General features: G+C 41.2%; 1 protein-coding gene across 1 annotated transcript in view; it reads left to right on the forward strand.

The window, feature by feature from the left end:
* Nucleotides 1-2,111: 2,111 nt before the first annotated feature.
* The window catches only part of macf1b (microtubule actin crosslinking factor 1b), a 30,413-nt gene continuing 18,834 nt past the window's right edge, over nt 2,112-13,690 (forward strand). Inside the window, exons 1-13 of the mRNA XM_060920838.1 lie at nt 2,112-2,642; nt 3,226-3,396; nt 5,032-5,198; nt 5,286-5,445; nt 5,530-5,614; nt 5,700-5,932; nt 6,127-6,246; nt 6,929-7,036; nt 7,197-7,415; nt 7,692-7,895; nt 10,660-10,891; nt 12,332-12,558; nt 12,837-12,959. Of these exons, the coding sequence (XP_060776821.1) occupies nt 2,112-2,642; nt 3,226-3,396; nt 5,032-5,198; nt 5,286-5,445; nt 5,530-5,614; nt 5,700-5,932; nt 6,127-6,246; nt 6,929-7,036; nt 7,197-7,415; nt 7,692-7,895; nt 10,660-10,891; nt 12,332-12,558; nt 12,837-12,959 (2,580 nt within the window). The remainder of the gene's footprint in view (nt 2,643-3,225; nt 3,397-5,031; nt 5,199-5,285; nt 5,446-5,529; nt 5,615-5,699; nt 5,933-6,126; nt 6,247-6,928; nt 7,037-7,196; nt 7,416-7,691; nt 7,896-10,659; nt 10,892-12,331; nt 12,559-12,836; nt 12,960-13,690) is intronic.

Genomic DNA, 13,690 nt, shown 5'->3' on the forward strand with positions numbered 1-13,690 from the left:
GCAGGGCTGACACATAGACACAGACAACCATTCACACTCACATTCACACCTACGGTCAATTTAGAGCCACTAATTAGCCTAACCTGCATGTCTTTGGACTGACACAGGGAATAAATATTGAACACGCTTACTGAAATTTATTTCATACTTAGTAGAAAAGCCTTTGTTTGTAATGACAACTTCAAGATGCCTCCTGTATGGAGAAATTAGTCACATGCATTGCTCAGGTGTGATTATGGCCCATTCTTCCACACAAACTGTCTTCAAATCTTGAAGGCTCCAGGGGCCTCTTCTATAAACTCTTATCTTCAGTTCTTTCCAGAGATTTTCAGTAGGATTCAAGTCAGGTGATTGACTGGGCCATTTTAGCAGCTGAGCGTTTCCTTGGCTGTGTGTTTGGGATCATTGTCTTGCTGAAATGTCCACCCTCGTTTCATCTTCAGCATCCTGGTAGATGGCAGCAGATTTTTTTTTTTGAAGAAACCTTTATTTGTCACATACACACTTCAAGCACAGTGAGATTCATCCTCTGCATCGAACCCATCTGAAACAGTGAACACACGCGTGCGCGCACACACCCAGCTCAGTGGGCAGCCACAATACAACGGGGAGCAGTCAGGGGTTAAGTATCTTGCTCAAGGGCATTTCAGCCCAAGGCTGCCCCATGTTAACCGAACTGCATGTCTTTGGACTGTGGGGGAAACCGGAGCACCCGGAGGAAACCCACGCAGACACAGGGAGAACATGCAAACTCCACACAGAAAGGCCCCCGCTGGCTGCTGGGCTTGAATCCAGAACCTTCTTGCTGTGAGGTGACTGTGCTAACCACTACATTTCTCATTTACATTACATGTCCCAGTACATTTCTTTATTCATCCTTCCTTCAATTATATGAATTCTGCACATTCACACCTACAGTCAATTTAGAGCCACCAATTAGCCTAATCTGTATGTCTTTGGACTGTGGGGGAAACCGGAGCACCCGGAGGAAACCCATGTGGACACGGGGAAAACATGCAAACTCTACACAAAAAGGCCCTCGTCGGCCACTGGGCTCGAACCCAGGACCTTCTTGCTGTGCGGCGACAGTGCTAACCACTACACCACCGTGCCACCCTATTCCCTGCGTCATTCCACTTTATTACCCTTAATTTATGAACATATATGTTTTGATTTCTTTGTATGTCTGAATTACTTGGGTTGTTACCGACATCTGGTGAAAATTTCATGTCAATAGCCCCATTAGAAATTTACTGAGAAAAATGTTGACGCGTTCAATACTTATTTTCCCCGCTGTATGTTGTAAATCAAATGTCTTAGTTTTGCTGTTTCTTGTTTTTGAACATTACAGAAAAGTTTTTCATTATTTTCTCTGAGTAATTTATGTCAAGCCTATCAGACATTTTGTTGATGTTTTTGTTTGGAGGATTTTTTTTTTTTTTTATATGATATGTGCTCCTCTCCCACATGTCATTTCTGGCCCTCCTTCCAATATCCCAATCCTCCCTGCCAAAAGAATGGGAAAAAAAAACCCAGAACCCCCACCTTTTGAGACAAGGAAATGTAGCAGCATTTTTATGCCTGTCATATTTGATCAGGAGATAAATGGTTTCCCAGTGCCTTCCTGGGACCAGCCCTGGCAGGGGACACTAATTCTGGCTGCCATAGCAAACAGTGGGAATCCTGGAAGAGCCTGCCTCATAGAAAGTCTGCCACTTGCATTTCTATGCCCCAAACTTTCAATATGGTGTTCATGTTTTAGTGCAGCTACAAGCAATAATTGCTTGTGTATTTATTTTGGGTATGTAGTGGGTTAGAACAGAGAGTTTGTGCTATGTTCTTCATGAGACAATTCTGCTGTTTGTTTGGAGCTGGTTTCCCCTTCGAGGAATTGGCACAAGTTTAATTGAGTTTTGTGGTGTGCAGTCTGTATTAGATTTACCCACAGAGAGTTTGTGTTGGAGAAGCAGAAGTGTTTGGGATGAAGGTTAAAATATGCAAGTCCACTCATGCTGAACACCCTTTTATTTTAGGTAGCTGAAGCGACTCCTGCATGCATGACCCAGGGGCCTTCTTGCCTCACGACATATTCACCCATAGGCTGAAGGATCATGGGTAATCTCATAAGTAGACCTAGCTGCCTGGGTCAGAAGTCCAAGCAAGTGAGGACAAATGAGGCCTTCCTCAAAGAATGCTACCAAAGACAGAGGGAATGGACTGTCCCAGAGCCTCCTAAGGAGGAGAGGAAAATCCCTAAGGAGGATGTGGACCAAATCTCTCCACAGGTTCCCACGCCAGACAAAAACAGAAGCTCACCTGCTCCTACTGTCACAACCACTAGCACCTTGGATAATGCCTGGAGAAACACACCTTCCCCAGCCAAAACACTATATAATGGGTCTTTGCCCAGGAGGACCAATGTTCCTGAGTACAGGAGATCACCTCTGGGACAATGTGGAACAGCAGAGACAAGAGGCACGCTGCAGAGACGAGACTCTGGAAGCCCATGGTCATGGAAAACTCTGAACACTCGAGAAGTCACTGAAGTCACCGAAGTCACAGAGACTATAGTGACAGAAATTGTTGAGGTGACAGAATATCCACCAGGACAGAAAGGCGGAGATCCTATTATTACCAGGACAGTTAGGGTTCTCACAGGAGCAGCTGAAGAATTAGCAGAGGTTGTTCTGATTATTTTGTTTGTTTAGATTTCTCAGCATTAATTTTTTTTATTTGAAGCAAAGAACTAGATTTGATGATAACACTGGTTTTGTGATTAAATTCTGACAGTGCAGTGCCAACTTGCTCAGATGTTTAGATATTCTCTGCCAGTTTGTTTGTTTCTCTCTTTTTTTCATGAAAAAAATTGGAGAATATTTATAGATGATGTTACTATTAGAGAAAGTTATAAAAGATCACAGATCGCACCAACAGTTTGACTTCTTCATGTTGACTAAAACTAAAAACTTTTTGTTAGCTTAGAATTTCTTAATGTAATATTTTTTTTTATTCAAATAACAAATAAGGACAACACACACACATCTCACAGCTGCAAAGTGATGGAAAGTCCAGTTTGGAGAATCAGTTAAGTCTGGATAGATAGAAGGTCCTGTTAATGCTTTTACCACATTATTTTACCACTCAAAGCCTGGCAGCTGAATGATATCTCATGCTAACTTCTGTGAATTCTTGATATATCGGTATATGATCTTTTCTTTATTCCAGAGTACCAGGAGTACTTTGACTCTGACAGATGAATTTGGGGATCCTGAAAACTTTAAGCAAAATCTGCAGACATTATTAACATGGGTTTGTGAGATTGAAGAACTTATGGCAAATCAAAAACCTCCCTCATCTGAATACAAAGTAGTGAAAGCTCAACTTCAGGAACAGAAGGTATGCCTGCAACCTCCTCCATAATAAAGTACTTCATTTGTTTTTACGGACCTTCCTACTTGTAGAGCTGCTGTGTATTTAAATGTGAATTCAACCTTAAAATTCTTTTAAAGTACTTTTTACTGTGAAAGTGCACTTCTCCTGAGAAGCTCATGCTCACATTGAGATCCTGAATGCTTTTGTGTACAGTTCCTGAAGGGAAGTTATTCACTTTTCAGGCTGAAATAGCTGTCTTTTGTTAGTGTAGTGAGTAAGGTGAAACATGCCTGGATAACCACAATGAGGCCTTGATACATGAGACAAACCTTTGACTTCATGGGTACAAAGACTGAACAAGGCACATTCTGACTGAATGAAAGTTCTTCGCTTCTGATCTGCATCCTTTCCACTCGACATATTCTCTCAAGTATAAACTGCTTACTTTTAAAAACCAGCAAGTTACATTTTAAATGAACACAGTCTAAAACAAAAAGGCAGAATTTGTGGTTGATGTTACAGGCACACACTTTTAAATGAGCTAGCTACACACAAGCCCATCATGGACATTTCAGCACCATTGGTTAAAAGTCTCAGAACACTTAGGCTACATCCACACGACAACGGCAACGAGATGTTATTTAAAAATATATCGCGTCCAAATGGGCAACGATCAGTAAAATATCAGGTCCATATGGCAACGCAACGTTTGCTGAAAAAACGATGCAATACACATGCCACACCTCTAGGGGCGCTGTAAGACGGTCCCTTCGGAGACACCAGAACAATAGAAGAAGTAAGGACGCATGCGGATAAACTATTATGCGCGAGACTTCATATTAGCCACAAAGTCAGGAAAATCTGTTCGTAAAATTACATTATAATGACCAAATACAATGAAAAGTATTTTCCAGTCTCACCTGTGAAAGGTAATCCCATGTGATCTCGTTTGGACGGTAAACCTGTTGGTACAGTTAAACGCAGCACATGAATGAGGCATCTTTATTCTCCGCTTTGACCTATCCAATATGGCGGCGAGGATGACGTATGATTCTACGCGGAAGGCGGCGTCTTTAATGGTCCGGAATAAATTGAATGCTACACGTTGATGGATTAATTTGTTGTTCTACGCCCTTTTTGAGGAATGTATTGTAGGACTTAAACCAACATCTGAAGAGGTGAGATCACTCCTTTTTTTCCCTATTTTTGCTGGCAGGATTGACTCTGCCCTAAGGGCTATTTTCTCTCTCTCTCTCACTTTGCACCATTACACAATAAATATTCACAGTGAAAATATTTTGTAAGCGCATTTCATGAACCAAGTTATAGGATTTGTTGACAACTCGCATCGAGTTCGTTACACTTCTACCCGGCGTGAAGCACTCACAGTCATGTGGTTGTGACGTCGTTGTAAACAAATCCGTTCTACTCATCCAGACGACTTCGCAACGGCAACGTTGCCAGATCTTTCCACTCTGGAACCCGTTCTCAAAAAGATTGCGTTTTGGGCACCCAAAACGCCGGTGCCGTGTGGACGCCAGGCCTAAACGATAAGCAATTGTATCAGAGTCACCTGAATCCGTTGCTGTGTGGACAGGGCCTTAGAGTAAATGTTCTAGCTGTGCTTTGTAAACATTGTGAATTTTTCTTGTCCAACAGCTTCTGCAGCGTCTTCTAGAGGACAGGAGGTCTAGCATGGAAACTATGATGCAGGAGGGCCCACATTTAGCAGAAGGGCTTCAGGAGGAAGACAGGGATAAAGTTGCACTCCAACTTCCCCAACTCAAACTGAAGTGGGAAGCTCTTCTTTTAGGTGCTAACAGCAGGTCAGCATGATGTCCTCAAAGCTCTTTGTGTCTTCTCAATAACTTATTGTAATCCTTTAAGAGCAAAGGTATGTATTATGTTAACAGGAGACAGAGTTTGGAGTTGATTTTGCCCCAGGCTCAGCTCTTTCAGGAGAGAATAGACAGTCTTCATCAGTGGCTAATCTCCATGGAGCAGGACTTAGCTGAGCTCCGTTCTGCAGAGAGAGCAATGCTGCATTTACAGGAAGCCACTGATCAGGCCAAGGTGATTAGACAGAAGCTATGGCAATCTGTATATTTTATAAACAGTATTACTTCTCTTTTGTTAGTGACGTTTTGTTTTCTGTAGATGGTTATGGAGGAAATAAAAGCAAAGAGTGCTGACTTAGGAAAACTTCAACAATGCTGTCATGATTTCATGGAGATCGTCTCAGGTATCATCTTAGTCTTCGTTAACCATCATGATCAATGTAATTTACAAAATATTAATATTGGTCATTTTAACCCACCTTTTCACAGAGGAGGAGTCTCAGCTGGTGCAAGAGAAGGCAGATAGCTTGCGGATCCGGTACTCAGTGCTCAGCGTAGGCAGTGCTGATGTGCTACAGAGGCTAGAACAGGCTCTGGAGGCTTCTAGCCGATGCACCTCCAGTCAGGAAGACCTCCATCTGTGGCTGGGCCGCATTGAGAGGGAACTTCTGGGAACAGCTCAGACTGGAGATGCAGTGCTGTGTGCTACTGAGAGACAGAGGGTAAAGTAAAATAATAGTACCCACTTCACTCATTCAGTTATTATTTGAAAAATATGTTTTTGATTTTATTTTACAGTAAATACCTGATTATGAAGTCACATTTAGTTGTATTTTGTTTCATTTCTTTATATTGATTTGTTTTTTAGTTGTACTTCCTTTCTTTTGATATATTTATGATGGTATTTCTTTTGCAGTTGGAAAAAGCAGTGGAAAAAGAATTGGCCTGGTTTCGAGCTACAATCCAGGGACTGGACAACCTCAAAGTCATCAACCTGGATGCTGACGTCATTGCTAGCCAGCTCTATGAGCAGAAAGTGAGTTTCTATACATATGAGTTTCATTCTTTTCCTAAAATAACAATAGCATTGCACATTGCACAATACTAATGATTGTGTTAACACCCCTTTATTTAATTAACAGTTATTCAATGAAATCGAGTCGGACACGAGCTGATAGCCAACGAGGCGCGTAGTGCCGAGTAGGCTATAAGCCATGTACGACGAGATTTAGTAGAATAACTGTTTTATTCTAACCGCATTCACTGGATTTTGAGAAACAGAGCATTTTATTTTTATTTTTTGCAAATTCTATAAATAAAAACTTTATACAAAATGTCCGACAGAATCATTTCTGCTTAGAATGTAAACAAACCGGTGAAATGACAGGAGCAATTTGTGAAAAATGCAATAATAATAAATCTTGAAAAATAAGAAAGATACAGTCTTACCATGGAATACTTTTATTCCATATTTTGTTGCTTTTTTTGGTATTTTTTGGGTTTTGTTTTCGAGTAGAGTTTTTATTTCATCCTCGGTCGGTTCAGCAACACGATCCACCATTTTGTTTTTCTCTACTCACGGTATATGAGCTGATAGCCTAGTAGTAGAGTAGCTAATCAGAGCGTGCAATTGCTCATATCCAGTGAATGTGGATAGAATAAACAATGTTATATCTTGAAATGTTATATCTTAAATCACTGGGGATTTTTTTCAACAGATACTCGCAGTGGAGATTCTTCAGCACAAGTTTAACATTGAGAAAATGGTGAAAGTTTCTGAACTCTTACAGGCATATAATGAGAGTGGGGATATGGGAAACCTCCAGGTACCAATCATGAGCTTATTATCATTAAAAACAAGTGCCTCTGCTATTTACTCTGTTAAGTTCTAGGTCTAGCATTAAAGTTTTGCTGTAAATTCTGCAAAGATAATCTAAATATTTAAATTCCTACAGCTGGTTTTCTTCTTTTTTCTTTTTTAAACAGGCAAGCCTGTATACTCTGGAGGAGCAATGTCAGATAACTACTGGCACTAATTCCCATGTGGTGCTGCAGCTGGAGCATGCTCAGTCTCTTTTGTCCCAGTTCTCAGAGGGCTATACTGAGGTGGTGCCATGGTTACAGGAAACCAAATCCCTTACTGATCAGCTTGCTTTGAACACCATCAGTTATGAGGCATTCAGAGAACAACAGGAACTCTTACAGGTACTACAAAATCTGGCCTCTCCAGTGCTCCTTCTTCCTGGTCCAACAGTCAGGCCTTTGTTTAGGATCTTTTTTTTTTTTTAAATTAACCAAGAGTTCCCTTATTAGGTCATCCTTTAAAAGACCATTTGAACACACTTGCTGTTACCAGATGGTGTGCAAACACAGCATGTATCTTTAGTGAAAGGGGTTTAATTAAAATGAATGAAATGTGACATACTTATGACACACAAATTCTGACAATTCCCTGCTGATTATTTCTCTCTTTTTACACAGAGCCTAAGGGAGTCTATAGCTGAGCACAAGCCTTTAATATTCCGGTTAGGAATGTTGGCCAAGCGTCTTTCAGACCTGAGTCCTGAGCAGGCACAGCAATACTGCTGGAAAGCGGCAGAAGCTGAGGAGCACTACCAGACCATCAGAGACAGGGTCCGAGAAGCTGCTGGAGTCCTCGAGGAGTCTCTGCCACGGTATACACAGGTAATATACACAAAAGAGCACTTATAAATACTTATACACATGAATCAGAATCATGTTTATTGGCCAAGTATGTTGGCACACATAAGGAATTTGGTTCCAGCAGTTGGTGTCTCTCTAGCGATACAGGGGAGGGAAAAAAAGTGTGAATATATGTATATGTAAGATACGTATATGTAATATAAGAAAAATGTATATATGTATATGTAATGGACATGGCACAATATAATAAATATGCATTCTACAATAACTAGTATAACTACAATATATAATATACAATACCTATATTATACACAATGTCTAAAATATCTGTATTATACACGGTGGCGTAGTGGTGGTGTAAACAGTAGGCAGCACGCTGGTGTAGTGGTTATTGCTGTCGCCTCACAGCAACAAGGTTCTGGGTTCGAGCCCAGTGTCCGACAGGGGCCTTTCTGTGTGGAGTTTGCATGTTCTCCCTGTGTCTGCGTGGGTTTCCTCTGGGTGCTCCAGTTTCCCCCACAGTCCAAAGAATATCTGTGTGAATATCTGAGCATGAGTGGTATGGCAGCTGCCAGCGGCGCCTTTGTATGCCTTCGACTTGGCCAAGTTGATCTGTGTCCTTCATAATTCAGTGATTCAGCTGTAAGAAAGGATGATTTCAGTGCTACTGAACTCACAGAAATGGTGCTATACAAGTCCACTATCAGTATTATACTATCTATAATATAAAAGTATAATATCTATCTGTAATCTCTATATTATGCATAAAAAAATCTATAATATCAATAATATCCAATATCTATAATATACAGTATATACATTATAACAGTGTATGCAATCAAGAATATAAACAATACACCACAATATGCAGGTACAGTGGTGCTTGAAAGTTTGTGAACCCTTTAGAATTTTCTATATTTCTGCATAAATATGACCTAAAACATCATCAGATTTTGACGCAAGTCCTAAAAGTAAATAAAGAGAACCCAGTTAAACAAATGAGACAAAAATATTATACTTGGTCATTTATTTATTGAAGAAAATGATCCAATATTACATATCTGTGAGTGGCAAAAGTATGTGAACCTCTAGGATTAGCAGTTAATTTGAAGGTGAAATTAGAGTCAGGTGTTTTCAATCAATGGGATGACAATCAGGTGTGAGTGGGCACCCTGTTTTATTTAAAGAACAGGGATCTATCAAAGTCTGATCTTCACAACACATGTTTGTGGAAGTGTATCATGGCACGAACAAAGGAGATTTCTGAGGACCTCAGAAAAAGTGTTGTTGATGCTCATCAGGCTGGAAAAGGTTACAAAACCATCTCTAAAGAATTTGGACTCCACCAATCGACAGTCAAATAGATTGTGTACAAATGGAGGAAATTCAAGACCATTGTTACCCTCCCCAAGAGTGGTCAGCCAACAAAGATCACTCCAAGAGCAAGGCGTGTAATAGTCGGCGAGGTCACAAAGGACCCCAGGGTAACTTCTAAGCAACTGAAGGCCTCTTTCACATTGGCTAATGTTAATGTTCATGAGTCACCATCAGGAGAACACTGAACAACAATGGTGTGCATGGCAGGGTTGCAAGGAGAAAGCCACTGCTCTCCAAAAAGAACATTGCTGCTCGTCTGCAGTTTGCTAAAGATCACGTGGACAAGCCAGAAGGCTACTGGAAAAATGTTTTGTGTACGGATAAGACCAAAATAGAATGTTTTGGTTTAAATGAGAAGTGTTATGTTTGGAGAAAGGAAAACACTGCATTCCAGCATAAGAACCTTATCCCATCTGTGAAACATGGTGGTGGTAGTATCATGGTTTGGGCCTGTTTTGCTGCATCTGGGCCAGGATGGCTTGCCATCATTGATGGAACAATGAATTCTGAATTATGCCAGTGAATTCTAAAGGAAAATGTCAGGACATCTGTCCATGAACTGAATCTCAAGAGAAGGTGGGTCATGCAGCAAGACAACGACCCTAAGCACACAAGTCGTTCTACCAAAGAATGGTTAAAGAAGAATAAAGTTAATGTTTTGGAATGGCCAAGTCAAAGTCCGGACCTTAAGCCAATCAAAATGTTGTGGAAGGACCTGAAGTGAGTAGTTCATGTGAGGAAACCCACCAACATCCCAGAGTTGAAGCTGTTCTGTACGGAGGAATGGACTAAAATTCCTCCAAGCCGGTGTGCAGGACTGATCAACAGTTACCGGAAACGCTTAGTTGCAGTTATTGCTGCACAAGGGGGTCACACCAGATACTGAAAATAATACAGTAATAAATGGCCAAGTATAATATTCTTGTCTCATTTGTTTAACTGGGTTCTCTTTATCTACTTTTAGGACTTTGTGTGAAAATCTGATGATGGTTTAGGTCATATTTATGCAGAAATATAGAAAATTCTAAAGGGTTCACACTCTTTTCAAGCATCACTGTAAAAAGCATAAGTATCTTAAAATGTCATTATTTGATGACTACAATATACACTGAGGAGCCAGCTTATGAGACACATCCATGTTGCAGGGGTTTTAAACACCTCAGTGCTCCTTCTGGGTTGAAAATCTGCCAACAAAAAAAATCTCCAGTTGACAGCAACCCCAAACTGACAAAAAAAATAAAATGGTAGAGAAAGATTAACAGGCACTGTGCCTGGGTGCTTAGGAAAGTGGCATGTGTGGCAACACCACTGCACCTGAAACATGTAGCAGCACTATACATACTACCATGTTATTGTTACTGCTGTGCTGAGAGTGCCACCTGAGAATGTTTGCTTCTCAATCCTGCAGCTGAATGAGAGGATGATTCTGATAGGGGAAAGCCTCGAGCGTCTCTACAACCACATGCAGGTCACAGTGATTCTGCAGGGCCTCACGCCACGCATTCAGGAGGAGCTGAAGGACAACAAGAACACTCTGGGTGAGCTCTCCAAGCTGGAACTGGGCCTAAACAGTGTGAGGACTCAAGCTGAGGAACTGCTGGCCAACACACAAGCAGCAGGAGGCAGCTCCATAGGCACAGGTAACAAGTTTTTGTTGATCTCTATTTAAATCTTAAGTAGAAATTAATTTTCAATGAGGTATTTGTGTATTATTATTTATTGGGCATTGGGCATACACCATGTAGTCAAAAGTTTGTGGACACTTGCCCATCACTCCCATGTGAGCTTGTTGAACATCCCATTCCAGATTTAGTCCCTTTGCTGTTATAATAACCTCCATGTCTATGGGGAGGCTTTGTACTAGATTTTGGAGCATGGCTGGTAGGATTTGCCCATACAAACCTAAGAGCTTTAGTGAGGCCAAGTACAGAGGCTGGATGTGAAGGCCTGGCACATAGTCAACTTTTCAGTTCAGTGGGGTTGAGGTCAGGGCTCTGTGCAGGTTCTCAAGTTTTACCACACCAACCATGTCAGACCATGTCTTTATGGACCTTGTTTTGTGCACAGGGGGACTGCCATGCTGGGAAAGGTTTGGGGCTGCTTAGTTCCAGTGAAGGGGAAATTGTAATGCTACAGCATATGCTGTGGAAATCTGTACCTCAAAAGTAGCCAAAAAATATACTTACATGAAATAAGTTGCCTTAAATGCTTTTACTGCACAGAAATAATGCAGGGCGGCACGGTGGTGTAGTGGTTAGTGCTGTCGCCTCACAGCAAGAAGGTCCGGGTTCGAGCCCCGTGGCCGGCGAGGGCCTTTCTGTGCGGAGTTTGCATGTTGTCCGCGTGGGTTTCCTCCGGGTGCTCCGGTTTCCCACAAAGACATGCAGGTTAGGTTAACTGGTGACTCTAAATTGACCGTAGGTGTGAATGTGAGTGTGAATGGTTGTCTGTGTCTATGTGTCAGCCCTGTGATGACCTGGCAACTTGTCCAGGGTGTACCCCGCCTTTCGCCCATAGTCAGCTGGGATAGGCTCCAGCTCCTGCGACCCTGTAGAACAGGATAAAGCGGCTAGAGGAGATGAGATGAAATAATGCAAGCGTGAGTGAATCCCTGGAGAACACTGAAGTCTGAACTCTTGTTAATAGTTTTTAAGTCGGGTCCCTTTCTGGAAGACCCGCCCTAGGACCGTCCCCAAATCACCTCAAAACAAAATGGCAGCTCCTGTTGAAATCCTTGTAAAAGGACTTTCTTTGTTTGAAGCACAGACTTCTGATTGACTAAAATATTTCCCGCTATTTTTCAAAAGAAAACAGAAATACTAGCATTTACCATATGACATTCTAAGGGTTTTACTACTTAATGACGAGTCTGTGTTTGTCACGCGAAATGTCTTTGCAATGATAATCAGTGGTGGAGAATATATTCTAGACAATTGTGGCAACAGTTTGGGGAAGGAACAGTATGGGTGTGATGATCATGTCCACATACTTTTGGCCATATAGTGTATTTGCTACATTTCCTGACTATGTTTTAGAGTCTTTTAGAATCATAATTAACAAAAACTCTGCTCTCTCTGTAGCCATCCAGGAGCGGGTGAACAGCCTGAGCAGCCAGTCGGAGGAGATTCACAGGCAGTGTCAAGAGAGGGAGAAGTGGCTCCTCCACCTGCTTGATTTGGCAACGAGGTTTTGGAATGATGTAAGCAGCATGACAATTGGGCTGAATGATGCTCAACAAACTCTGCTAGACCTTAACTCAAGCAGAACAGACTCCGAAACCATCCAGCAGAGCCTGGTCACAATGCAGGTAGTACATTACAGTTCATAAATGAGAATGCAAGCCATCAGGAATTTATTAAATTATATTTGAATATATAAATGTGAAGTCATTTAATCAGCCTTCAAGAGAGGAGGAAATACTTTTTCTTTGCTTAAAAAAATAATGTTCAAAATGAAAAATTGTGTGGCTAAGCACATCACTAAAATAAAATCTGTAAATATGAGTCACAATGACTTCTAGGACCATGTGCCATCGATGTGCACTTACTGTATGCTTTCTATCCATCTTCTGTGCTTCATTCACAGACACTGAGAGAGGACATTGATGGACTTCAAGGAGAATTGGACACACTTGGGGTTTTGGGAATGGAGCTAATGTCTGCATGTGGAGACACAGACAAGCCAGAAGTCACAAAAGGTTTAGATGAGGTCTGTATTTTACATGTTAATTTTAGACGCCAATTTCTCAAATACTCATGACATACAGTGGTGCTTGAAAGTTTGTGAACCCTTTAGAATTTTCTATATTTCTGCATAAATATGACCTAAAACATCATCAGATTTTCACACAAGTCCTAAAAGTAAATAAAGAGAACCCAGTTAAACAAATGAGACAAAAATATTACACTTGGTCATTTATTTATTGAGGAAAATGATCCAATATTACATATCTGTGAGTGGCAAAAGTATGTGAACCTCTAGGATTAGCAGTTAATTTGAAGGTGAAATTAGAGTCAGGTGTTTTCAATCAATGAGATGAAAATCAGGTGTGAGTGGGCACCCTGTTTTATTTAAAGAACAGGGATCTATCAAAGTCTGATCTTCACAACACATGTTTGTGGAAGTGTATCATGGTATGAACAAAGGAGATTTCTGAGGACCTCAGAAAAAGCATTGTTGATGCTCATCAGGCTGGAAAAGGTTACAAAACCATCTCTAAAGAGTTTGGACTCCACCAATCCACAGTCAGATAGATTGTGTACAAATGGAGGAAATTCAAGGTCATTGTTACCCTCCCCAGGAGTGGTCGACCAACAAAGATCACTCCAAGAGCAAGGCGTGTAATAGTTGGTGAGGTCACAAAGGACCCCAGGGTAACTTCTAAGCAACTGAAGGCCTCTCTCACATTGGTTAATGTTAACCATCAGGAGAACACTGAA

The sequence above is a fragment of the Neoarius graeffei genome, chromosome 5, assembly GCF_027579695.1.
Source record: "Neoarius graeffei isolate fNeoGra1 chromosome 5, fNeoGra1.pri, whole genome shotgun sequence".
NCBI lineage: Eukaryota > Metazoa > Chordata > Actinopteri > Siluriformes > Ariidae > Neoarius > Neoarius graeffei.